General features: G+C 43.5%; 2 protein-coding genes across 10 annotated transcripts in view; one reads left to right on the top strand and one right to left on the bottom strand.

Moving 5' to 3' along the window:
• Window positions 1-27,557, bottom strand: part of LOC114797442 (uncharacterized) — a 32,697-nt gene that overhangs the window by 4,877 nt on the left and 263 nt on the right. The window contains exons 2-7 of one of the 8 annotated variants that reach the window (XR_003750861.1): window positions 27,292-27,540; window positions 26,956-27,144; window positions 10,755-10,838; window positions 9,932-10,072; window positions 9,377-9,676; window positions 3,518-3,533 (exon numbers count right to left, since the gene is read on the bottom strand). Coding sequence is in view for 4 of the 8 variants with exons in the window: in XM_028992411.1 (XP_028848244.1) it covers window positions 5,434-5,582; window positions 9,932-10,072; window positions 10,755-10,838; window positions 26,956-27,144; window positions 27,292-27,540 (812 nt within the window). In the remaining 4 variants the exon portion in view is untranslated. Of the gene's footprint in view, window positions 1-3,258; window positions 3,534-5,002; window positions 5,583-5,903; window positions 6,144-6,531; window positions 9,677-9,931; window positions 10,073-10,754; window positions 10,839-25,912; window positions 26,460-26,642; window positions 26,790-26,871; window positions 27,145-27,291; window positions 27,541-27,557 lie in introns of those variants that run through there. The other 7 variants (XR_003750860.1, XR_003750859.1, XR_003750858.1 and 4 more) reach the window with 7 other exon arrangements.
• Window positions 18,283-20,993, top strand: LOC114797418 (zinc-binding protein A33-like). 2 transcript variants are annotated; one of them, XM_028992377.1, is made up of 7 exons: window positions 18,283-18,659; window positions 18,809-19,252; window positions 19,458-19,553; window positions 19,677-19,907; window positions 19,984-20,006; window positions 20,087-20,202; window positions 20,449-20,993. In XM_028992377.1, the coding sequence occupies exons 2-7, from the start codon at window positions 18,854-18,856 to the stop codon at window positions 20,991-20,993; spliced, it is 1,410 nt and encodes a 469-aa protein (XP_028848210.1). In that variant the 5' UTR covers window positions 18,283-18,659; window positions 18,809-18,853. The 2 variants fall into 2 exon arrangements, with proteins under 2 accessions (XP_028848210.1, XP_028848209.1); XM_028992376.1 differs by having other exon boundaries at window positions 18,283-19,252.

Below are 27,557 nucleotides of genomic sequence, written 5' to 3'. Positions count from 1 at the left end.
AAGAGAGAACGAAGAAAATTCAGCTCAAGAACAGTGATTGGACAAGACAAAGAAACCCAGGTACTTCAGTAGATGACATCACACACACAAGCGAAGTAACTTCTAATAGAATCACACAAAACATTGATAATACTTACAACTCCTCAATCATTCCAGTATGGGTGTCATCTGAAAGCAAGCCTGAGTGTGAAGTGCTCGTGTATGCGCTCCTGGATACTGAGAGTGATACTACTTTTATTCTGGAACAAACCGCCTGTGCTCTGCACACCAAAGGCAAGTCAGTTCAACTAAGGCTTACCACCATGTCTTCAAGAAACACGGTCGTCTCCTGTCGCAAGCTATAGAGGCTATAAGGTCCAGATCTTCTCTGGCAGAAATTTGTAACCGGTGGTGAAATCAAGGTGGGCGAGTTATCAAGCAGTGACCCAGAGGTCAAGAAGATTCAGGTCAACAAAATACTCGCACAAGAACAAAGGTCACTGTTCGATCATCTACAAAAGTTCTCTGACTGGTCTAGAATGATCAGAGCGGTTGCTAGACTTAAGCGCTATGTGAAAGAAGCAAGGGATAACAAGAGAAGATCATGCGAAGTAAGCAACCTGCAAGAGAGAAAGGAAGCAGAGTGGACAGTAATAAGGATGGCTCAGGACAAAGCTTTCACACAGGAAATAAAGACCCTAAAACATCATGAGACCCTACCCACCGAAGACAAGGTCAACAAGCTGCATAAATTATGTCCAGTTCTTGATGACCAAGGCATTCTTCGAGTAGGTGGGCGTTTAACACACTCTGCTCTGCAATCCTACCGAGGAACATTCACGTGTCGACTCTACTCGTCAAACATTATCATGAGAAAGTTTACCATCAAGGACAAGGGATCACGATGAATGCGCTACGCACTAATGGATTCTGGATTGTTGGATGATCTATCTACAGATTCCCTCATAAACTCGCTACGTGCCTTCATAGCCATTACAGGTGAGGTCCGACAGATAAGGTGTGATCAGGGCACAAACTTTGTCGGCACAAGAAATGAGTTTCAGGAAGTTCTCAAGGGGATGATCAAGCCAAACTTGACAAAGTTGAACTGCGAGTTTCTCATGAATACCCCAGCATCAAGTCACATGGGTGGTGTCTGGGAAAGACAAATTCGCACCATTAGAAGCGTACTCACATCAATCTTGGACGAATCAGCCAAACGACTCGACAGCTCCTCTTTAAGGACATTCCTGTATGAAGTCATGGCAATCATTAATAGCAGGCCATTGACAACTGACCAACTGTGTGATCCATCAAGCCCAGAAGCATTAACACCAAACCACATACTAACTATGAAGTCCACAATCATCTCCCCACCTCCAGGAAGGTTTGTTAAGGAAGATCTTTATCTCTGTAAGAGGTGGCGTCGTGTTCAATTCCTTGCCAATACCTTCTGGACAAGATGGACAAGGGAATATTTGTTGAATCTACAAAGCAGACAAAAGTGGACTAAGGAGCATCGAAATGCTGAGGTTAACGATGTTGTACTCCTGAAGGATGAAGGGACCCCACGCAATCGGTGGAAGTTGGCTAAGATCGTTGAAGTGTATCCTGGGAAGGATGGAAGAGTGAGAAGGGTAAAACTACTGATGAGTGATCCAACGCTGGACAGACAAGGTAGACGTATCGCCAAGCTGGTCTACCTGGATAGACCCATCCAGAAGACTGTTATCTTGTTAGCAGCAAATGAAAGGTCTCATCCTCACTCTGTTCCAAGTCTATAACTTAAAACCTTTCATTCATAACCTGTTCATTAGTTACTTAGCAATAATTGTTTTTCTAATTACATGTGATTGGTGGGACTGTAACAGTCATTTGCATTTAATGTTCTTTGAATGGTCAATCCTGTTATATTACGGGGCCGCTTCCTTAACCGCTAGGGCCACCACTGCTCCATGAGCTAAGTAAAAAACAAATGAAAAAGATTTGAATATTCATAGGAGGCGCTGTAGCTGGTAGCACGGCGGCGCTCGGGAGACAGAATCTTCCCTCAGGAAGGGAGAGCGACGTCGCGACTCGGTTTGGACTGCGCATGCGCATAATACAAAATAGAATCTATAGAACCGCTTTCCGGATATAGTGAAATGACTTCCGGATATAGTGAAAGTTTAATTTTTGTTTGTTACATAAGAGTCCATCACATGTATCTGTGTGTGTGTGCGAGTTTTCAGTAGGATAAATGCATGCTTGTCAGTTTCATATGTGAATGTGTGTCTGTTTCTAGTTGTAAAAGTACAGTTTCCTGTAATCATGGGTAATTATGTACACAAGTGATTTCCAGACATGTCACACATCTAGTTTAGTGGATGGAGACACACACACACACACACACACCAATATATTTTATGTATATACAGATATTATGAATATTCTCATCCACTATTTAAGATAAGATAAGATAAGATCGACCTTTATTAGTCCCACAAGTGGGAAATTGCATTTATCACGGCAGAAAGTGGACAGAACAGAGGTAATAGCAGCAAAAGAAATAAATATGTATATGTATTTATCTACAAATGTACAATCGGTATCTACACATGTACAATGGGTAAACCTGTACAGTTGGTAACTACTGTGGTGTATTTGAAGTATGAGGTCTTCGTTATAGAGTCTGACAGCGGTTGGAAGAAAAGACCTTCTGAATTTCTCCTTCCCACATTGTGGGTGCAACAGCCTGCCCCTGAAGGAGCTGATCTCGAGTATAAAGTGATCTTTAGTATACAGCGAACTTCTGATATTACATAGTAGGCATATTCTCGATGATATTCATGTTTTGTTGCTCTTGTACTGTCATTTTCTGCCATGACAATGTAAATTTCCAACTTGTGGGACTAATAAACGATCATCTTATTTTATCTGACGTCTGGTCACCCTACCTAAAATTTAGGGGGAACATTTTTGCCAGGTACCCAGGATATAACCTCCACCAATACTACATCAGCAACATGTAATTATGTACCCGAGTGATGTTCAGACATCTGCCATACTTCTTATTAATATTAGTACTGGGGTCCAGAGTTCTTGTATGCCATAACAGGGGGGAACCATATATTCTGGGTACCAGGAAATATTGTTCCCCCCTATTATTTAGGCTGAGAAATATGGCGGATGTCTGAAAATCACCCAGTTATCAAACCAGCCAACATCTTTTAACGTGAACCAAGATCATCACTGAGCTCCATATATATTAATATTATACTCATATACTAATTTTATACTCACCTAAACATATCGCCAGATGTATTAATATTAAAAACGTGGCCGCCTCCATGTACAGTTGTGGTTTCATCCAGACTCCAGATGTTGTGACCAGAATTTTCTAAAAGGGACCCTGCTGAATAGTCAGTGCATCTGGAGCTCCACATTCTCCATGGTGGATTATAATGGGCCACAGAGAAGATGTAAGAGAAGCCCGACTGAATGCAGAAGGAAACACCCTGTGTGCTGGAACAAATGTTCTCTGCCCCATCTGCCATGGTTCTTTAAGCGAGGATCTGTGGAGAACATGGAGTGACTGTAAACTGGTGCATCAAGAGGAATCGAGTCCAGCAGTGAGAGGTCCGCGGCTGTGTCTAGTGTAATAAAACAGGACCGTTACACACATTCACCGCATCACGCCGAACAACGTCATCAACAGGAAGTGTCCTCGTAACCAGACACGCCGCTAGGTGGCGCACTCTCCCCACATTCTGGAACATCAGCAGCAGAGAAACATCAGAGCTCCTCCTCAACTGGTCAGTAATGTACAGTAATGCACCAAATTACAGGCTGTAATTTATTATAAACAGTCTCTATTCAATTAAAAATTTTACTTGTCACGTACACAGTCATACACGGTATGATATGCAGCGAAATGCTACAGACCACAATATTGCAAATATTGCAAATATTCAAGTGTTACAAACATGCAAATATTGCAAGTAGACAGTGAACCAATATGCAAATATTCAAGTGTTACAAATATGCAAATATTGCAAACATAACCAAATATTAAACTTTTATGTCTCTAACATAAAATATATATGTCACAATGGCTGGACATGGCGAGGAAGGAGGAGGCATACGCACACGAACATCACCAGACAATGACCCGACGACGAACAGACACAACAGGGCAGCTTTACATTTACATTTACATTTATGGCATTTGGCAGACGCCCTTATCCAGAACGACTTACAACGTGCTTTCAAGTTACCATCGATGAAGAGTGAATAAAATAGATGTATTCATAGTTGGGGGTCCTAGTGAACCAGAATTGATCTCTTCATCGATCTCTTCGTCACTCTGGATAAGGGCGTCTGCCAAATGCCGTAAATGTAAATGTAATGAGACCAGTTTGATTATCAGAAAGTAATGGTGTATTTAAGAGTATTTTACATCCACATCAGTGACATGGACCAGATGTGGGGTGATCATTACCTGTTTGGTACAAGCAAAAGGCGATCATAGATATGATCAAAAGGAAAGTAAAGAAAATCTTAAACTATAAAAAGAAACATAAAACTGTCTTGTTCAAAGGGCCACTTGTCAAATCAAAGACCGAAAGGGCAGCCGATCGAACTCCACCAGGGGAAACCGGCAAAACCTTTTCCCACTTCCTCTTCTTAACTCGTCATTAAAACTGGATATTTCATTTCTTGAAAAAAAATGACCCACATCGTCACATGTGACACACCACAGTATTCCTTGTACCTGCTCCACCAACACTTCCTAAAAAAGTGCATGGTAGTTGGAACTGCCTGAAATATTTTATAGTTTTGCTGGCTAAAAAGTGAATTTGCAGCTGACCATTTTACTGCATTTACAATTCTGTATAAAACCGTGAACAAAACATATAACAGTAATATATCAAACTTTTTCCTTTATTAGCTCTTTTTACATTATGCTTGCTTACTGCATGTAATATTTACCTTTAATTCTCATGATGCAGATTAATGAGGAAAAAGGGAAACTTCTGCTGTACACAAGGTGGCGCTGTTTAATTTTATAAAAAAAAATTACATGTTGGCAACAAAATGAAAGAAAAACCTTCAGGAAAGACAAGAAAATAAATACCTAAGCAGAGCAAACCATCTCTTGGTGACAACTACAGTATTTTGTACATGTGTGTGTGTTTAGATGCGCTTGCATAGTTGTTCAATAGTTGTGCTCAAATCCATATAAGAGATTACAAAAAAACTTGTAATATAATCATAATAATGTTTAACATTAATATTTAATGTCTGTGAAGATTCTCAGTCATCCAGGTGAACTTGTCTGAAAGTTGAGTCGTGGCATGTAGAAACGCTTCATTCTGTATCCACAGAACTTTGTCAATCTGAGGGAAGTTGGCTTGTGACCCCAAATTTATCCTCCATGTTGGTTTCACCTCAATCCCGCCTTGAATAGGCTGGTTAAGTTAAACAAAGGCCGGGGGAGGGGGGTACATGTGACAGCCCCGCCCTGGCAGCTCCTCCTACCCCCATTAAGTGGGTTGTTAAATGTGGCCGACCTGGTGGACGTGTGAATTGGGCCCGATTGTCCTGGGGATGGATGGGGATTCCTGGGGATTAGGACAAAGGACACTCATTTTTAGACAAAAACATTCAAATATTGGACAGAGAAGACAGGTGGTTTGAGAGGAGTGAGGGAAGCTTTGCGTGTGCAAATCAACAAACCATCACTCAGCAGAGGTGGAGGACTCAGACACAACTTATCTCCAACCTATAATGCTGCCCTTTCATCCATCCTCAGGAAAATCAGGCCCAATTCACACGTCCACCAGGTCGGCCACATTTAACAACCTGCTTAATGGGGGTAGGAGGAGCTGCCAGGGGGACTCAACTTTCAGACATTAATGTTTAATATGCAAATTATCCTGGAAGAGAAAATTCTCATCAGTTACATTCATGACGAAAGTGTCATACGCACCGCTGCGTTGGCACTTCCCTCAGTAACCATGTTCTGTCATGTCCCAATTCCTCATCTCCTTCTGTTGGTACCTGAGTACATTAACTGTCCTCGCCTGTACTTGTCCAGTATGTGTTCCTGCTCTGTTCCTGGTCTGGTCTGTTAAACCAGTTTTGTTGTCCGACATGCCAGGACATGTTCACATAACCAAACCCTGACACATAAAAGACCATAAAGAGCAGGAGAAGATGGTTATAACCTGGACCATGTAGAATGGCGGCAGATAGGTGAGAACTAGGCTGGTAGTAGCCTGGTGTGTAACACACTCGCCTATGAACCAGAAGACCCAGGTTCAAACCCCACTTACTACCATCGTGTCCCTGAGCAAGACACTTAACCCTGAGTGTCTCCAGGGGGACTGTCCATGGAAATACTGATTGTAAGTCACTCTGTTCAGAATATACTTGTGTTGTCATTATCTTACTCAGGTGGTAGTTTCAGGTTCCTGTGGTGTGAATTAGGGGGTTTAGTGAAGGACGAGTATGATGACTTTATTGCATCCACTTTTTATCATTCAATAACCTTCAATAACAATCACAGCATTCAAGTTTATAATTTTACACTTTATTTAAAGGAAAGCGGTAGGAAAGAAAGGTGGAAAGAAAGGTGACCATGTGAACTACATCAAAATATCTTGTACATCATGTCTTGCCATTTTCTGTTTTCTATCTGTCCCTGTTGCGTGTGAACTACCTTCGGATGTAACAGGTTGTGGTGCGTGGGCATCAGAGTTCTGGTTCTCCTACTGGACCATCTCTGTGCTGGGCTTGCTCTGATCCCTTGTGATGGTGTGTTTCTCTGATCAAGCATGGTGAGGTAAGGATCCTTCCCATCAGCTTTTGCCTTTTTTGTTAGTCTTATTGCAGTCTTTACTGCTGATTCCGCCATCCCGTTGCTCTGTGGGTATCCAGGCGATGATGTTCTATGTTTGAATTCCCACTTTCTACTAGACCTTTTGAAATAGTCTGATATAATCTCCATTTCTACTGAGTCCCCAGATGCATGTTCAGGTAAGTATGAGCGGCTCAGTGTGTCCTTCCCCGGGATGTGACCTCGATGTCATATCTCTGCAGTCCAAGTAACATTATTTGCAGCCATTTTGGGGTATTCAGCAGGGGTTTCATTATTACATTTTCCAGTGGCTTATGGTCAGAATGAACAGTGACTTTCCGCCCGTACGTATACTGATGGAACTTTTCCATCCCGTAGACGATGGCTAAGCGTTCCTTTTCTATTTGGGCATAATTCTTTCTGTTGGAGTCAATGTCCTGCTTCCATAAGCAACCGGCACCCCTTCTGCAGCAAAGCAGCTCCTAACCCAGTCTCTGATGCGTCACACTGGAGTGTCAGTGTTTCTTCTGGATTATAATATTTGAGGATCGGATCTTTGATGATGGCGTCTTTGAGCTTTGTGAATGGTTGCTCATGCACATCTGACCATTCCCACATACTTTTCTTTATGAGTTAGCTACCTCAGAATCTCACAGCCATCTGATAGGTGATCACAAAACTTTGAGAGATTTATCATGCCCAGAAATCTTTGGACACCTTTGACATCTACTGGACATGGCATGTCCCTGACTGCTCGTACGTTTTCAGGGTCAACTCAGAGCCCATCTGCAGTAATTAAATGCCCGATGTAAGGGACCTCACTTCTTCTCAGTTGAAACTTTTTTACGTTCAGTGTGATGCTCTTTTCTCTACATCTGTTCAACAATGTTTATAGTCATGGTCCTGGTTTGCTTTTTCCCAGGTTTCACCCTCTCCTGTGATGAGGATGTCATCAGCGATGACATAGATACCTTGTAATGCTTCCAAAGCTAGACTGAGTTTGCGCTGAAACACCTCTGGTGCGGGACTGATGCCCATTGGCATCCTCAGCCATCTATGTCTGCCATACGTTGTGGCGAATGTGGTCATGTAGCTTGACTCCTCATCCAGAGTCACATGCCAAAATCCATTTTTTACGTCTCACACACTGAATACTTTTGCTCTAGATCGATCCGGCAGAATGTCATCTGTTGTCGGCAATGGAAAATTAGATCTTTTCAAAGCCTGGTTGAGTGGCCTTGGGTTTATGCATATTCTGAGATTCCCTGATGGCTTCCTGACAATTACAAGACTGTTGATTTATTCTGTGCTACAGTCTACTGGTGTGAAGATCCCTCTTTGATGAAGATCACTCAGCTCTGCTTTTAGTGGTGCCATCGAACTCTTCTCTTTGGGAGTTCTTGTTTCTGGGGTTTCGCAATTTGACTTTACATTTTCCCAGAGGCTGTAGAGTGCTTCTATTGTACATCACCAGCACTTTCTCCGTCTTTTTAATTCGTGTGGATGGGTTTAGCAGGTTGACAGGAATTATATTACAGCTAGATCCACAATCTAACTGGAACTTCACCTGTTCTTTTCCCAGGAGCATGGCAGCAAAATGTTTCGAGGCCGGTCTCCGTTTGTCCTCCGTCACGGTGTTCACTGTTTCTACTGTTACGCACAAGATGTCTTCGTAACTTTCCTCATCTGACTCTGTGATGGTATGCACTGTCCTTTCTTTCTGCATTTTAGTTTTGCACAACGCAGCAAAATGATTGTCTTTTCCACATTTTTGCACTTTTTTCCATATGCAGGAAATTTCTATTTATTTATGTCCTGTACTTTTCCATAAAACTTTTAGTTTACTGTGCTCTTACCGTCATCTTTTCGCACCGCATGCTTTACTGCAAGCACCTCCTCTGCCACTCGCCCTTCAATTGTTCTGCTGTTTTCTCTTGACAAACAATTCTATCGTGGATCAGAGAGTCTTTCATCTGGCCGAAATTGCACGTACTGGCGAGCATTCTTAAGTCCGTTACATATTTATCACCTTTCTCTTCCGAAAACTGATTCCTGACAAAAAAACGGTTCCTCTCAACTGTCTTGTTCACTTTTGGATTACGATGATCATCCAAAGCACTTATCAATCGATCCTCAGTCCGATCCGGTGACAAAGCTCTCTTCCCGTCTCCCCAATGAGATAGCTGAGAACTTTCAGTTTCACGTTTTCGCCGGCATCCGCCAAAGTGAGATCCTTACAGCATAAACTCTTCTTTCCACGTTTTCCATGATTTCGCCAGATTAGTTGAGTCCAAGCAAAGGTTTGCTGGCGGTCTCAGTCCCAACGAATTTTCCATTCGCGCTCCTCCTGAACTCTCCGCTCTCTCGGCCAGTCTGCCGTAGTCTCGCGTTGTCTAGTAAATCTCTGTGCTCTTCTTCAAGAAACAAAGCACCGCTGCCACCATGTTTCATTCTATTCTGTACTATTAACAGAATGGATGGTATAACATCCGGTGTCACACAGAATTCAGCTCGTGCCACAACAACCATCCCAACAGACGGCACCTGGGGACTCACCTGTTTAAAGCGGCTGCGACATTCTTTTGTGGACTCTGCAATTATTGTGTGTTATGTTGTTTTGAGTTCTGGCAATCACCACACGCCTGCGGCCTTTTGTTTCCCCTGTTTTCGGCCAGGAGAATGGAGCAGAACTTCGCCAGAGAAAGGTACTTCTTGTAATTCTACAGAACCTGAACTGCTGTTAGATGAACAGACTTCATTCACTGTCTGCTTGTCAGTGTCTTCTGGTGAGGAGCCACCTCAGCCATGGAGAAGATGGTGATTGTTCTCTTCAATCAAACCTGATGTGATGTTGCTCTTTAAGGAAAGTTGGAACAACCATGAATACAAGAGCAGCTCTACACACACACATGTATAATTTTATCACCTCTATGGCCAAATCTTCACCCACTCAACTTACAAATCTGCTGCTGACCTATGACCCTGCCTAGTGAACATGATCCTGATAAGTGAGCAGTGCAGCCATGAAAGGTACTTGGTTAGCAGTGTGTGTGTGTGTGTGTGTGTTTGTGGTACCTTGACAATTCAGGATTTGATTTCAATCGGTCTTACCTCTGATCAGCTCTTGACATCTTTCATTTCGTCTGATGTAACAGGCAAAGAACAGGCAAAGAACAAGCACCAGACCCACGACCACGATCACGACCACTTTCGTCCAGTTCCAAACGGTGATGGTCTCTTTGTCTAATACATCTGTAACAAGAAATTAAGTTTTTTTTAAATCAATAGAGCACTAGATAGAATTAGGTAGGACAGTTAGAATAAAGTGCAGCACAAATTTTAACACACCATTAAATAGTAATAATAATAGTGTTGTAATTTGTTGAGCTGCTTTCTGTAAGATAAAAACCAGCTATTCTGCCTTGTGCAGGCAGTAAGTTGGCCTATAGCGCCCTCTAGCGGCTGTCTCGTCATATTATTTTGGTTACTCTGAAAACGGGAGAATAAGAATCCAGATGGCGGAACATAGTGCCGAAGTATTCCCGTATTGAGCAAGAATGTTGTTGCTTTGGACAAGATTTGTCTGTAAGTATTGGTTATGACGAGATAAGCACTTTCTTTTTTTGTGTGTGTAAACGATATAATTATTTGTATATTAGTAGCGTTAGAAATGTGTATTTTGTGTTAGTTTGCTGTGCGCATGGAACGAGCTAATTTGCTATGTTATTTAGCTGATCGTCACATTTGTATTTTTTCAGTGTTACGATGGTCATAGAGAAGGCAATGGTCAGAGGCCATTCTTCAATAAATCAGCACAGAAAAGCAAATACAAGTCTGTTTATTGGAGCATCGTCATCTCGCTGTCTAGCTGGTGGAGACTAGAAAACCCAGAGCGAGGGCAGCATACCAGCTCTGTATTGTAATAGATTCTTACCTGTTTCTGGATGTTTCCTCCCTGCTACTTTCTTCTCTACAAACACATGAAGGATTTTTCTGCACCAGTTCTGGCTGAATTCACCATCTACATAATTCCAGTAACTGTGCTGGTTCCAGTTTGAAGCTACTGGAGCAGCCAGTTCAGAATCAGGTTCCCATGTTTGGGTCGTGGTGTTGAAGGTCAGAAAGTCGTCACCATTTAGACCCCATTTGTCAAAACTTGTGACCTCTGACCTGTTGCCAGTGCAGCCGCGGTGTCTCTGGACAAAACCTGCAATAATTTACAGTATATTTCTTTCTGAATTATGGTTAAAAATTGAACAATTATTATTTTAGTGAACACCAGATGATGCTGGACATTTATAATTCTACACCGTAAATGTTAATGAAAAGAACCATAAATATATATTTTTTAACATAATGAACACAATGTTTTATTATAATGCATTATTCAGTATCTTATTGTAAAAAAAAATTGTGTATTGTGTATTAATCTATGGTAAAATAGTCTTTAATTTACCAACCTGCTGTATCAGTGATTATTTTCGTTATTTCCTCAACTCGTGTTAATAGTTCCTGGTACTGATGCCTACAGAAGTCCCGTCTTTCCCTCAGATCTTCAGTATTGAATGTTTGATGGACCCAGTCCTGTCTGGGTTCGTCTCTCAGCCCGTTATCATCACAATAAAATACGGTTTCACCGTCAAATACAGTCGTCTGATTAAATCTGTTCAGATCCTGCTGTACTGTGGACTGGAACTCCAGACTGTGATGTTCTGCAGAAAAATTAAACATTACAATCAGTTTTAATATGTTCTCATAAATAAAATAAGTAATGTATATCAAGCAAATTGCTATGGTTTTGTTTTTGTACCTTAAAATGAATTATTTTATAAACCACTTTATATATTTTGTATGTTAGTAATTGATTTAACTTATAATGGTACATTATTATTGGTAATAAATTAATACAAGCACCAAAAAAAATCTAAAGAGCCACTCGGCTTCACGGGCTGCGTTTCACGTGACGTCACGCCAAGGCGTGAAGTTCCGGTGGAGGCAGGAAGTGACGTAGCGTGACCGCCCGTGTTTTCATGCTGTTCGTCTCGTTCTAGCCGGTTCATTAAAAGTGGTCACAGCTCGCAATGGTTTCCCACAAATAGCAGGTCGGTCAGCGGTGAGACATCGAATAAAAACTCCAGCGTTCGGCTCATAAACACGCCGTTATCACATTTAGTGCGTTTAACACAATACACGCTGTAGTGGACGTCATGATCTGAAATCAGCGCGTCAGGGGGAACATGGTGGAACTGAATTTATGTAACGCCTGTTTAAAGTGCAATGGCTGCCAGTACGGAAGCCGGTGGAGGAGAAGACTGTAACTACAGATATTAGTTTTGATAAATGGCATAAACGTAAAGAGGAGGTGCAGCCAGGGACTCAAAAACCCACTCATCTTCTCATCCAACATATATTTTTAATTAGTCGCCTGTATTGCTATACAGTGGGTCTAAATCTGTCCAATACAGACTCGCTGCAACGTTTTCCTGTGTTTTACTTCCCTCCATCAGAACCACGTTCCTGAAACCCACAGTGGTGGCCTAGCGGTTAAGGAAGCGGCCCCGTAATCGAATCCCGATCCACCAAGGTGCCACTGAGCAAAGCACCGTCCCCACACACTGCTCCCCAGGCGCCTGTCATGGTGCCCACTGCTCACTCAGGTTAAATACAGAGGACACGTTTCACTGTGTTCTGTGCTGCAGTGTTTCACAATCACTTCACTATATTTACTTTCACCTATTAACCGCCAGGAAACCTGCACTAATTATCACTTAATTCCTTACTTACCGGAACTTATTGAAAGCTGTATGAAGGCTGCTAACAGAATCCAGAGCCATTTACAGTTTAGTGTGAGGGGCAGGACGCCCACCCAGTACTTGTGGTCCCGGTTCTCCACTTTTTCACCCAGCTTTTTCCTGGATATTAATGAAGGTAGTTGTCTCCTCCAGGACACCAGCAAAAAAAAAAAAAAAAATCTTTTTTAGAATTCCCACATTCTCGAATTTCCCTAAAGTAGCACCCCACTTTATGAGCGGCGGGGCTCAGGCCCACCTCGACTCAGCCTCGCCAGCAACTTCTGTCTTGGGTTCATCGCAAACTGCAGACTTTTTTCTAGTACTGCATTCTCACGACTGATTATTAAACGCGCACCCGCTTCCCACGCCGCGCCGCACAGACTGAATAGTTCTACTTGCTTCCTGTGTCTTGTGGAAAGCGGGCGTGTCTGGAAGGAGTCCTGCCTCAGCATGAATGGTTATTGCAGAGAACAGTATTTCTCACGGAAGAGTATTATATTAACATGTTTATTCCCTTTATGTGTATTGGAACAACACAAAAACAGGAGGAAACAAATTTGCAAATTTGACATAATGTCTCACAAAACTTCCTATAACCATCAATAAGCTTCTTACACCTCTCTCCCGGAATTTTGGACCACTCTTCCTTTGCAAACTGCTCCAGGTCTCACATATTGGAAGGGCGCCTTTTCCCAACAGCAATTTTAAAATCTCTCCACAGGTGTTCAATGGGATTTAGATCTGGACCCATTGATGGCCACTTCAGAACCCTCCAGCGCTTTGTTGTCATCCATTTCTGGGTGCGTTTTGAAGTATATTTGGGGTCATTGTCCCAAGATCTCAAACACAAACCCAGCTTTCTGACACTGGGCCCTACAGTATGACCCCAAATCCTTTGGTAATGGTCAGATTTCATGATGCCTTGTACACAGTCAAGGCACCCAGTGCCAGATGCAGCAGGACAACCACAAAACATCATTGAACCTCCACCATGTTTGAGTGTAGGTACTGTGTCCTTTTCTTTGAAGGCCTCATTCCATTTTCGGTAAACAGTAGACTGATGTGCTTTACCAAAAAGCTCTATCATCTGTCCACAAGACAGGATTTTGGTTTACTGAAGTACTTCTGTGAACACCTCGGCTAGCTGATCAGCGCAGTCTCTCGGCACACGACCAGGAATGTTGTCTGGACCTGCAGCTTTTCGTGGGTCCTCCTCACATCGGCTGCAGGCAGGGTGATGGTCTGGTCGGTGATGGGAGGCATGGCTTTCGTCGTGTGCGTGTTGTTCAGTGTATCGAACCGTGCGTAGAACTTGTTCAGCTCCTCGGGGAGTGTGGCATCCCCCGTACAGCTGCTTGGTGCTGGCTTGTACTGAGTGACAGCCTGGATGCCCTGCCACAGACTGCGAGTGTCTTTTGTGTCGTTGAAGTGATTCTGAGGTTAGCCCTCGCTGTTCTGAGGGCAGCTTTACTTCCGGACCGGAAAGCAGCATCTCTCTCTCTCAGCAGAGCACGCACCTGTGCTGTGAACCAGGGCTTCTCGTTGGCTCTGGTGGTGATGTTCTTCATGACTGTAACATCCTCTATGCACTTGGAGATGTAACAAGTCACAGATTCTGCAAACTCGTCCAGATTAACGGAGGCGTTGTAGGTCGCCGCCTCTCTAAAAATATTCCAGTCCGTGCACTCAAAACAGTCCTGGAGTGCTGAGACGGCTCCACTGGGCCAGACTCTGATGGTCTTCCTGGCAGGTCGTGTGCATTTAAACGTTGAGGGATAGTTTGCACTGACTGATGCTGCAGGACAGCTTGAGTTTATTTAAAACTTGTTTGGTGCTTCTTATCCACATTTCGGACAATCCTGTGTTGCAACCTGTCGCTTCTGTTGACACGTCCACACCTGTTCCTTGCCCCAGGAGAGCATCACGTGCTTGAAATAATCTTTTTTATCCACAATTTTGAAATGGTGCCAGTATTTTTGTCCAGCCCATTTTTGGAAATATTTGAGACATTATGTCACTTTTTTTTGCTCCTGTTTTTGTTTTGTTCCACATAAAGGGAATAAACATGTGTTCATGCAATACTTTTCTGTGAGAAATACTTGATTTTCAATGGAAATTGAAGTGATTGTCAACGTGGAACACAGCACAGATTTGAACCGGAATGGCCACTAGGCCACCACTGCCCCAGCTGTGGTCACATTCACAGTTATATTGTTATGGTGTCATAACACGCTCTTTATTAATCATGTGTGGCAGTTTGGGTATGGGGTGTGGTATCTGTGAGCTTTCTTAGCAAGAGCAGTTGTTTTTGTCAGGCTGTGAATTCCGAGAAGAATTCTGAGAAGATCGGAAAAAAACCCTTGTGAGCTTGTGGGAATAAGACAGGTAAAATATGGGAAATAAAAATGGGAAAAGTGACACTACTAGTTGTGAATAAATGGTGGTTTATGTGTGTGTGAGAGTGCAGACCTTTATGAGGGGCCGTTTAGGAAATATTTCAGAATTTTGTTACACAAACACACGTGAAACACACACACATTCACATATGAAACTGACAAGCATGCATTTATCCTACTGAAAACTCACACATATGAAATGCTCACATACATACAGGTGAAAAGCACACACACACATATATATGAAATGCTCACACACATACAGGTGAAAAGGTCTCTTACGTAACAAACAAAAATTAAACTTAAACTGTGTTAAAGGCTCATAAAAAGTAAAGTGAATGTCATGATACACATCAGCACAGCACACGGTGCACACAGTGACATGTGTCCTCTAAATTTAACCATCGCCCTTGGTGAGCAGTGGGCACCATGACAGGCGCCCGGGGAGCAGTGTGTGGGGACGGTGCTTTGCTCAGTGGCACCTCAGGCGGATCGGGATTCGAACCGGCAACCTTCTGATTACGAGGCCGCTTCCTTGGCTCACCGGTTATTTCACATCACCTGCCCTCTGTCAACTTTACATATGTGAGAGGATCAAACATCATATAAGTCAAAATCAGGCTCCAAATATAATGTCATTTAATTATTTTGGAAATTACATGAATAATATTCAGAAGAGTTCACTAAAGGTATATGTAATGCAATGAAGGCTCTAGAAATAACCCCCAGTCTATAAAACTGCTCCCCAGCAAACCACAATACAAATAAAATAAAACCTGTAGAAAACTCACTATGCAGAAGAACCAGATATTCATGGATATTATTGGTACAAAATGGGAGCCTTTACTGGATCTAATCAATTCATATATAAGCACTGGCTATGTCCATAAATTACTTAGACGTAGTGTTGTGGAGGAAGAAATATCAAATTTTATTTGTCACATACATAGTGATACACGGTACAATATGCAGTGAAATGCTGCGGATGGAACCTGATGGAACCTCCCTCTGTAGGGATCGCCTGTCCTGCATGGTGCTGTTCCTGAACCAGGGTGAGATGTTTCCAATCAAGATGCTCTCTATGGTGCAGGAGTAGAAGTTCCTGAGCACCTTGGAGGGCAGTTTAAAGTCTCTCAGGCATCTGAGGTGGTAGAGACGCTGCCGGGCCTTTTTCACCACGGTGTTGATGTGACAGGACCATGACATAATTTCCCTTCCAAGTGTCCAGGTGGGTGAGTACTGTGTGGAGGAGATGGGAGATGGCATCTTCTGTACAGCGGCTAGGACGGTAGGCAAACTGTAGTGGGTCGAGTGTGTTCGGTAGTGAAGAAATTATGAAGTCTCTGACCAGCCGTTCAAAGATCTTCATCACTACTGAGGTGAGGACTAGAGGACGGTAGTCGTTGAGGGAGGCAGGATGGGTTTTCTTGGGGACCGGAACAATGATGGACTCCTTGAAGCATGTGAGGATCACCGACTGAGATAGAGAGAGGTTGAATATCTCTGTAAACACAGGTGCTAGCTGGTCCGCGCAGGCTCTGAGGATTCTCCCCGAGATGCCGTCTGGTCCTGCTGCCTTCCTGGTGTTCACTCTCTTGAAGGCTCTCCTCACATCATGCAGTGTCCTCCCGTCTGCAGCTGTTGGAGCCGCTAGCCGTAGCATCGCTAGCGCCTTTAGCTGCAGCCTCGAAGCGAGCATAGAACGTATTTAGCTCGTCTGCCAGAGACACGTCCGCGTTCGTCGTACCGGATGTTGGTGCTTTATAGTCCGTTATTGTCCGTAGTCCCCGCCACAGGCTCCTAGAGTCACTCTGTTCGAGTTGTGACTCCAGTTTCTTCCCGTAGCGCTGCTTCGCCTCCTTCACCGCTTTCCTGACGCTGTACGACGCAGCCTTGTATGGTTCCATGTCCCCGGAAGCAAGCCCCGCGTTATAGGTCGCGGTGCGAGATTTCAGAGCGTCGCGGATGGTTTTATCCACCCACGGTTTCTGGTTGGGAAACGTTCTGACGATCGTTTTCTGAACGGTGTCGCCCGTTAGTTTCCCAATGAAACTCACAACCGCTTCCGCAAACTCACTGATGTTTCCGGAACTACTCTGGAACATGTCCCAGTCTGCGTCCTCCAGTGCGTCCTGAAGAGCGGCCACCGATTGGTCCGTCCAGCGTGCCACCTCCCTCTGAACCGGAACTTCCTGTTTAAGCCTTTGTTTGTATTTAGGCATAAGGAAGATGGCGGCGTGGTCGGATTTTCCAAATGGTGGACGAGATTGTGCCCTGTAGCCATCCTTTATTGTTGTGTAGCAATGGTCCAGTGTCCTGTCGCCCCTGGTGGGGCAGGTGATGTGCTGATGGAAATTCGGCGCTGCGCGTTTGAGGCTGGCATTATTAAAATCTCCTGCCACAATAAGCGCAGCGTCCCGGTGCTGTGTGAGCGCCTCCTGCAGTTCGCATAAGGCAGTGTCCGTGTCCGCTTTCGGCGGAATGTAAGCGGCGCTGATGATGACCGATGTAAACTCCCGAGGAAGGTAAAAGGGACGACACTTGATGGACAATAGTTCCAGATTCGGCGAGCATGAATGTGTGAGGGGGGCAATGGAATTGCACCAGTTGCTATTTACCATCAAACACACTCCGCCTCCCCGTGTCTTCCCCGAGTCGCGTGTCCTGTCCATGCGGTGGACCGAGAAGAACTCGGCCGGCTGGATGGCGTGGTCCGGCACCGCTGGGTTCAGCCATGTCTCGGTGAAGCAGAGGAGGTTGCAGTCCCGGATGTCTCTCTGGAACTTCACCCTGGCCCTGAGGTCATCGAGCTTGTTCTCCAGTGACTGGACGTTGGCGAGCAGGATGCTAGGCAGAGGTGTGCTGTGTGCACGGGCCCTCAGCCTGTTCCTGACGCCGGCTCGTTTCCCCCGGAGTCTTCGTATTGTAAGTGCATTGTATACTAATAGACACAAGAGTGTCTCTACTGTATTTAATGCGTTGCATGGTGGTAGATTTGCCGGTGTATGGTTGTTGAAAGAGGGTTTAAAAAACAAAAACAAACTAAACTTGGTCGGAGAAGTCGCGACGGCAGCCGACCTCACCGGCGCCATCTTGGAAGGAAAATCTGCAGCACTGCAGTTTACTTCCAGTTTACAGAATATTAGTTTGTACTGTAACATAACATGAAGTTTACAAACTCTCTCCTCCTCATTTGCATTTAAAGCTACAGACACAGAAATGTTGCGTCCTGGGAAGTCTCATTGTGAGACTGGTTAAAGTGGCTGTAATTTCGGAAACAGACTTCACATACAGTATTTGGGGACACTGAGACTGATATAGAAGCAAAAGTTTAATAATAGGTGACATGTCACTGAATAATGGACATTGGTTCCACATGATTCATTTGATTTAGGCTGTTCTAATTCCTTCACATTATTTCAAACCAAACATATTAAAATAGTTCAGCTTCATTTGATTGTAAGTTCCTCTGTATAAGGGCGTCTGATAAAAGCCAAATATGTAAACTGTTTATGTCGGTTCCACCCGGTGCGAATGGGACTGTGACACATCGAACTGAATTCCTGTCAAGTCCTGTCACGTCGGAGTCTGATATACGGAAGAAGATGAACAGCAAAGGGACAAGGGAAAGAACAGTTTATTGCTGTTCAGGTATTTTATTCAACATTTGTTAACTCCATGTTATGTTACAGTACAAACTAATATTCTGTAAACTGGAAGTAAGCTGCAGTGCTGCAGATTTTGATCGTGAGGATTATAGATGGAATAAAACGAGTTACAGTCAAGATTCTTCTCAACAGTGAAAGTAAAAGTTAAACCAGCAGGTCTGGTCTTTGGAAAAGAAAATGGCTTCAAAATCTTTCTCAGAAGAGGATCTCTCCTGTCCTGTGTGCTATGAAATCTTCAAGGATCCTCTCCTCCTGTCCTGTAGTCACAGCGTCTGTAAAGTTTGTCTGCAGAAGTTCTGGGAGAGTAAAGAATCTGGAGAATGTCCAGTCTGTAGGAGAAGGAGCTCAAAAGAACCTCCTCCTAATCTTGCTTTAAAGAACCTGTGTGAGTCCTTCTCAGTAGAAAAGATCCAGAGATCTTCAGCAGGATCTGAGCTTCTCTGCAGTCAACACGGTGAGAAACTCAAACTCTTCTGTCTGGAGGATCAGCAGCTTGTGTGTTTTGTTTGTCGGGATTCAGCCAAACACAGAAACCACAGATTCCAGCCTGTAGATGAAGCAGCAGTGGAATTTAAGGTATCATCAAAAATTATACAATTATGGTCGGTATAATCAGTCAAACTTTTGTCTTCACCAACCTGTTTAAATATATGATCAATTTTTTATATTATTTTTAAAATATAATAATATTTACTAGCAACACACTTTTAAAACAAACCCAATACTGAGCTGAAGGTTTCAGGTCTGTTACATGATGAATCTTTTTTTCTGATTTTTTCAGGAGAATCTGAAGATGAAACTGAAGCCCCTACAGAAGACGCTGAAGATCTTTAAAGACGTTAAACTTACTTGGAATCAAACAGCAGAGAAGATTCAAGTAAAATAATAAAACACAACATTACAAACACTGAATATAAATAATACTGTACAGCTACAATTTAGCAATAAGAACAAAGACTGTAAACAGAATATTAACAATATCAACGTTAATCACACACAGATCCAGACCCAACACACAGAGAGGAGGATTAAGGAGGAGTTTCAGAAGCTTCACCAGTTTCTACGAGATGAAGAAGCAGCCAGGATAGCAGCACTGAGGGGGGAAGAGGAGCAGAAGAGTCAGATGATGAAGGAGAAGATGGAGAAGATGAGTAGAGAGATATCATCTCTTTCAGACACAATCAGAGCCATAGAAAAGGAGATGGGAGCTGAAGACGTCTCATTCCTGCAGGTACCAAGACTGTTCTTGCTCTACCAGGATTTTTATAGATTTTATTAATAATAACTGGCATATTCCTGTTTCTCAGAACTACAGAACCACCATTACAAGGTAAGTGACAGGCTTCTCTATCATCTCTGTGGTTCTGAACCCAAACCCACAGCAGCTCTGACTCCTGAATGTTATTCCAGAACCCAGTGCAGACTGGAGCATCCAGAGAGGCTTTCAGGAGCCCTGATCCATGTGAAGAAACACCTGAGGAACCTGAAGTTCACAGTCTGGGAGAAGATGCAGGAGATCATTCACAGTGAGTCTCTCACACACACGTACATGTAATAATAATTAGAATAAAGAATTTGTGATGATATCATAGAAACTGCAGCAAAGTTTACAGTCTGAGAAAGATGCTGGAGATTGTTTACTATAGTGAGTTATTATAAACAGAAACATGTATTAATAAATAACAATATTTGTGTTTATTCAGTCATATCAATCCTAACTTCTGAATATAACTTCTCTACCAAACCTCATGTGTGTGTTTTTCTCTCTTCAGCTCCTGTGACTCTGAATCCCATCACTGCTCATCCACGACTCGTCCTGTCTGAAGATCTGACCAGTGTGAGATACAGTGATGAGAGACAGAAGCTTCCTGATAATCCAGAGAGATTTGGTCTGTATGCAGCTGTTCTGGGATCTGAGGGCTTCAACTCAGGGACTCACTGCTGGGATGTTGATGTCGGGGGAAATACAGGCTGGTTACTGGGTGTCATGATAGAATCTGCAGAGAGGAAGGGATCAGTTTACAGCAGGAGTGGAATCTGGTATATGGATTATTATGATGGTAAATATAGAGCAGGTTCTACACCGAATCCTGCGACTCTCCTCAGTTTTAACAGGAAGCTGCAGAAGATCAGAGTGACGCTGGACTGGGACGGAGGAAAGTTGTCATTCTCTGATGCTGTTAATAACACACATCTACACACTCACACACACACTTTCACTGAGAGAGTCTTTCCTTACTTTAATACTGGCTGTAAACTCTCTCCTCTGAGGATCTTACCAGTGAAGGTTCATGTATCAGTAGAACAGCAGAGCTGAAGATGATGCTGCATCAGTTTCTGGATTTTAAACATCACAGAAACGAGTCCCAGAATCTGATGGTTGTTTCTCTCATTTTTTTCCACAATTAATTGTCAGTCTATAAAACTCATATTTGGGTGTTTTTTATGATGATGATGATGATGATGATAATGATGATGGTATTAGGGATGAATAGGAGCTGATCCTCACACACACACACATTTACATTTACAGCATTTACCAGACGTCCTTATCCAGAGCGACTTACAATCAGTAGTGACAGGGACAGTCCCCCCCTGGAGACACTCAGGGTTAAGTGTCTTGCTCAGAAGAAACATTCTGTCATGTTCATATCTAGTGGCTGGGTTTAGATTTTAAAATCATGTTTTTATCTAAATAACTAGGCTTGAATATGGTAGAATATCGTATTGTAAATTCTCACTGTTTGACCCTGAGAGGCGTCATTTCCAAAGCAGCAGATGTTCCCAGAAGGATCCAGTCCAGTCCAGTTTTCCACAGTTTTGTGTTATAAATGTTTTATTTTTCATGGCTGCCACTGATCATTAAGGGTGATGGGCTGAATTCAGAGGACACATTTCTTTGTGTCACCATGTGCTGTGCTGCTTTGTATCACAAAGGCAAAACAATAAAACACTTTCTCTTGTGTGTTGTTACGTTTCTTGTCCTTGGGTAGTACGATTGAGGGGACGGACTTGGTTATTGGTGACTCCGCCCACACCACCATGTGACGTCTACAAGATGTATTTAAGGACGCCTCTTACACACAGACACGCCCTAGTGCTCACTAGAGGTGTGAACCTTCACTGGCCGCACGATTTGATTCGATTACGGTTATCAATGCACTGATATCGATGCATCACGATACATCCCATAAATGTTCTACATTGTCACATTATGCTACAAGAGTTCAGGTCTCGTACAGCTGTGTGGAGGCTTTGGTTTGCTACATTGAGCAGCGTTCAGTCCACGCTCAACTTGTAGCGGTCGTATATACTGGTAGTTCTCCTTTAAATGAACACGCCACTATGCTGTGGGCGGAGTTAGTCGTCTGCCCCGGTCCTGATGCAGATCGAGTCTCCACCAAGGAGAGGAACCGAGCAGACTGGTCCAAGCTCCTATGGTCCCTTTATTATTTCATTTTGTATTACATGAAAGCAGGAACGTTTTTGTACGTGTAATGTTCCCGTCTCGTGTACCAGTGGTTACCCACATTTACCCGGGCGTGGCAGGACTGAGGTGCTTTAAACATAATAAACAGAGAGCGTGAAGGAAACCCCTACAGCGGCGTAAGATTCTTTCCTCCCTGCGGGCCTCCTTTCTCTGCATGCTTCACCAGAGGTTCACAAACTACACACCGACCCAAACCTGCTACAACCTGAAGCCACAGATCAGGTCCACCACGACAGTGTCGTCATCAAACTAGATGATGGTGGTGGAGTTTGCACAGTCGTATGTGTACAGGAAGTACAGCAGGGGGCTCAGAACACATCCCTGGGGTACTCCAGTGCTGAGAGTGATGGAGGCTGAGACGTGTCCACCCATTCTTACTGCCTGTGGTCTCCCAGTTAGGAGGTTGGAGATCCACTGACAGAGAGATGATCTGAGTCCCAGGTGCTCCAGCTTGGTGGTGAGTGTGGAAGGGATTATCACATGTGTGAGCTTTTCTTGATATGTGGTCTAGGGGACGCCTCATAGTGCAGAGTTCACTACTTCACTGGTAGCTGCTGCTGGAGTTTTAATAATGTATGTAAAATAGTACATTAGACATGTATTTTTAGGATATGTCATCATTCCCAACTTCTTATTACTGGACATCATTCTTTTACATTCACATCATTTGGATGCATGAGACGACATATAAATCAGTATTACACCAATAATAGTTGATCTACTGTTTATTTACTTCCCTTGAGATATGGAACTTCATACCAATAAAACAAAAACTCTGGAGAGCCGAGTTTTACAGGTTACGCTACATTTCAGTTTTACTTCATGATTTAGGGCTAAATAAGAAATAGATGTTGCTATTGATGTTGATGATGAGTTGTGCTGTTCTGCCTCACGCCACTAGGTGTCAGTAGCGTTACGTAGCATTTTTATTTTAAAAGCGAACAAGACATTTAATATACTATTGGTTTTCAATTCAATTTTATTCTGCTTGGTTAGATTTTTTAATACTTTCTTGTTCACAAAGAGAACAAGTGAAGTAAAGAGCAAAAGGAAAAGTCTTTACTCGGAACAGAATACAAATAATATAAAAAAAATAACATGTTGGCAACAAAATGAAACAAAATAAATTCAATGGAAAGACAAAAATTCATAATAAATAAATATATGCATAAGCAAGGCAACCAGTGTCCTGGTGACAGATACAGTATGTGCTGGGCTGTGGTGGCCTAGCGGGTCGGGAACCAAACCTACAAGTAAAACAATCAAACCCTCAACCTTGTGCACAATAACCACTGTACAGACTCCCACATGAATTTTTAAGGCCAGTGATGTTTTGTCGTGGCCTACTTGTGCCTGGCCAGATATTCCAAAGTCCTGCATGAGGCTCACCTCCCAGAACAAGATCTCTATACTCTCACTGAGGAACTATTTACGGTGCACTGTGCTGTGCTGCTGTGTATCACAAGTGACAATCACTTCACTTTTTCTTTTTTTTTTTTAATTGACTCCAGCTGGCAACCTCACCTGGAGCCAACCCTGACAGAAGCAGCAAATCACTGCCTTCAAAATCTCAGCGACTAGTGAGATGATTAACAACTAACTGTCACGTCCATGTGGGCATGACGCGGCGGGTGCACGGAGAGGAGGACGTGGAGTGACGAGAAGACGTGGAATGAAGGACGCTTTCACCTGACATCACGGAACAGGGGTTTAATAGTGAAGCACAAGACAGGGGAGACATCCGAGACGTAGACACTGGTGAACATGGAACATAACTTCAAAGACCTGACAGCGGACAGAAACGAACAGGGCAGCTTTATACAATTAACACAGGTGAAAACGATTAGGGAACATTACACAGGACAACAATGAAACTCCGGTCCGGATCCTGATCCTGACCCGGACCGGAGTAACCCCCATTTTGGACCGGATCCTGACACTAACAATATATATCTACAATATATATACAGTATATTTGCACAGTCAGTGGGGGGCTATGAGAAGTACCACCTTGTCATGGTCAGGGGTATAAAGTTTGTATATATTAAAAGTTCTTATGAAATAAGCAGCGATCAGAGAAGTAAAACTGTTATTGTAAAGTGTAATGATGTGACTGTAGTGCACATACTCATATAAAATATATAAGCCCAAAAAAATGCAAATATAACATTATAATGAATAGAATTATGCCAGCTGTGGTAAAACTGTGTGCTTGGCAATATCCTTCTTATATGTCTTTTCTGAAACAAGTGATGCCTTCTCTACCTCTTCATAAAAGTCGGTTCGAGTCATGGTCACATGACATTGGCGGTTTGGGCCTGCTTTTGTTTTTCAGCAGTGACAGGTCAGAAAAACCAGGAGAGCAAGTCGCTGCATGTAAAGTCAAGGATTTTTCTGAAAGTTTGTGTGAGGGGCCGAGCAGCCGAAGGAGCGAGGACACTGAGGGAGCTTTATTGCCCAAACATGGCTACTGCGACAAAGGCTCAGAAGAATATAACCTACATTTACATTTACGGCATTTACCCTCCATATCCAGAGCGACCTACAACCAGTAGTTACAGGGACAGTCCCCCCCTGGAGACACTCAGGGTTAAGTGTCTTTCTCAGGGACACGATGGTAGTAAGTGGGGTTTGAAGCTGGGTCTTCTGGTTCATAGGCGGGCGAGTGTGTAACCCACTAGTCTACTATCACCCCCTATACCACCTAGTTACCCACTAGGCTACTACCACCCTCTATACCTCCTAGTTACCCACTAGGCTACTATTACCCCCTATACTACCTAGTTACCACTAGGCTACTATTGCTCTCTATACTACCTAGTTACCCACTAGGCTACTACCACCCCTATACTGCCTAGTTACCCACTAAGCCATTACCGACCTCTATACTACCTAGTTACCCACTAGGCTACTACCACCGTGTATACTACCTAGTTACCCAGTAGGCTATTACTGTCCTCTATACCACCTAGTTACCCACTAGGCTACTACCACCCTGTATACTACCTAGTTACCCACTAGGCTACTACCGCCCTCTATACCACCTAGTTACCCACTAGGCTATTACCATCCTCTATACTACCTAATTACCCACTAGGCAACAACCGCCCTCTATACCACCTAGTTACCCACTAGGCTACTACCACCCTCTATACTACCTAGTTACCCACTAGGCTACTACCACCCTCTATACTACCTAGTTACCCACTAGGCTACTACCACCCTCTATACTACCTAGTTACCCACTAGGCTACTACCACCCTCTATACTACCTAGTTACCCACTAGGTTATTACCGTCCTCTATACCACCTAGTTACCCACTAGGCTACTACCACTCTGTGTACTACCTAGTTACCCACTAGGCCACTACCACCCTCTATACTACCTAGTTACCCACTAGGCCACTACCACCCTCTATACTACCTATTTACCCACTAGGCAACAACCGCCCTCTATACCACCTAGTTACCCACTAGGCTACTACCGCACCCTATACTAGCTAGTTAGCCATTGGCTACTACCGTCCTCTATACTACCTAGTTACCCACTAGGCAACAACCGCCCTCTATACCACCTAGTTACCCACTAGGCCACTACCACCCTCTATACCACCTAGTTACCCACTAGGCTACTACCTCCCTCTATACCACCTAGTTACCCACTAGGCTACTACCACCCTCTATACTACCTAGTTACCCACTAGGCTACTACCAGCCTCTATACTACAAATACACAAACCCCTACCTATTCCACATACAAAAATCCCTCAACTACAACACTTCGCCTCTTTCAGACATCTTCTGGGGTTCTCCCCATTTCCGTTTCTCCCTGCACTCATCAGCTGCGAGATCACGTGCTTCCACCCCGGACGGGACGTTACCCAGGTAACCCAAAACAAAAACACACAAAAAACACACAGGTCTGCAGTAAACTTTACTATCCAGCGTTAGTGAGAAATACAGACCTTCTCTCCTCCACCAGGATCCATTTTATACATGAAATGTACATGGTAGAGAAATAAAGACTAGTTACTGATCAGAACTGACGTGTTTGGATTGAATAAAGTGACAAAAGAATATGTCACATAGCAGCACACAGTCATGATGTGTCCTTTAAATTCACAGAATTTGTCATCTAAAGTAACTCATATTGAGTGCTGCTTGTCCCCTTTGTTCTCTACTCAAGTTAAACAGTCACTTCCTGCAGGTGAAACTCTTCTGGTGACTTCGGGTCGACTTTGGAGAAGTGGAGCAGATTTAGTTTGTTCTCCTCAACATTCTTGGGCTGCTGACCTGTAGGAAAAGTTGGAAGAACCCTGAAGTGAGTAAAATTTAGGGTAGAACTGCAGAAAAAACACCACCTATCGGGTCTCTGATGTCCGAGAAGTGTGAGCACTAGACACATTTCTGTGGCCATCGACTATATGGGCGAATATTCACACACTTGCCGTATCCAACTTCTCCATGGAGCCTCACCTCTGTTTATTTGAATCTGCCTTTTCTTGTAATGGACCAAAAGTGAAAGGCAGAAAACAGCAGCAGCAGCCGCAGGCAGCAGAACTATCTCAACTATGAAGTTCCTGTTAAATCCTCCATCAACAGTATGGTTGGACGTACCTTCAGCTAAAGAAATGCAAACAATCCCTCATCAGAGATTTTGTCCATTGTAAATTTTCCCTTTTGGACTTTCCCGTTAGGGACTTACTCATAATTGTTGCTTGTTTTGTCCCTGCTGCTTTTCTTTCTGCAAACTCGAGAAGAGATTTGTTGCAACTGCTTCTGAATTCACCATCTACAAGATTCCAGTAACTGTTCTGGTTCCAGTTTGAAGCTACTGGAGCAGCCAGTTCAGAATCAGGTTCCCATGTTTGGGTCGTGGTGTTGAAGGTCAGAAAGTCGTCACCATTTAGACCCCATTTGTCAAAACTTGTGACCTCTGACCTGTTGCCAGTGCAGCCGCGGCGTCTCTGGACAAAACCTGCATAAGATCACAGGAAGAAATGACACTTTAAGCTACTGAACAAATTTTATATATTTATATATATACGACACCCAACTGAACACATTCACGCTGCATGAAGGGACGATTATATGAACTGTGAACATTACATAGTTTTGGTCCAACCTGCTGCATTACTGATTTTATTCTGTAAATCCTTCATTTGTCCGAGTTGTCGACTGTACTGGCTTTTGCAGTAGTTTTCTTTCTTCAGATCGAACATCTGCTTCGTCCAGGCCTGTCCGGGATGGTCTCCCTGTCTGTCATCATCACAGGAAAAGACGACGATGCCGTCGAACACAATCATGTGGTGAATACGTGGGTGACCGTTTGGCTCTAGCGGCGCTCCGTACAGAAACTCCAGACTGTGATGTTCTGCATGAACAATCATT

Source organism: Denticeps clupeoides, chromosome 9, assembly GCF_900700375.1.
Source record: "Denticeps clupeoides chromosome 9, fDenClu1.1, whole genome shotgun sequence".
NCBI classification, from domain to species: domain Eukaryota; kingdom Metazoa; phylum Chordata; class Actinopteri; order Clupeiformes; family Denticipitidae; genus Denticeps; species Denticeps clupeoides.
Note: the sequence above shows the minus strand (reverse complement) of the source record. Positions and strands in the feature narration are given on the sequence as shown.

What these genes read in the sequence shown, in the direction of transcription:
- LOC114797418 (XM_028992377.1), top strand. Translation starts at nt 18,854, where the DNA reads ATGGCTTCAAAATCTTTCTCAGAAGAGGATCTCTCCTGTCCTGTGTGC. An exon ending in AAACAGCAGAGAAGATTCAA is followed by an intron (nt 19,554 to 19,676) that starts GTAAAATAATAA and finishes AATCACACACAG; the next exon opens with ATCCAGACCCAACACACAGA. An exon ending in AAGACGTCTCATTCCTGCAG is followed by an intron (nt 19,908 to 19,983) that starts GTACCAAGACTG and finishes CCTGTTTCTCAG; the next exon opens with AACTACAGAACCACCATTAC.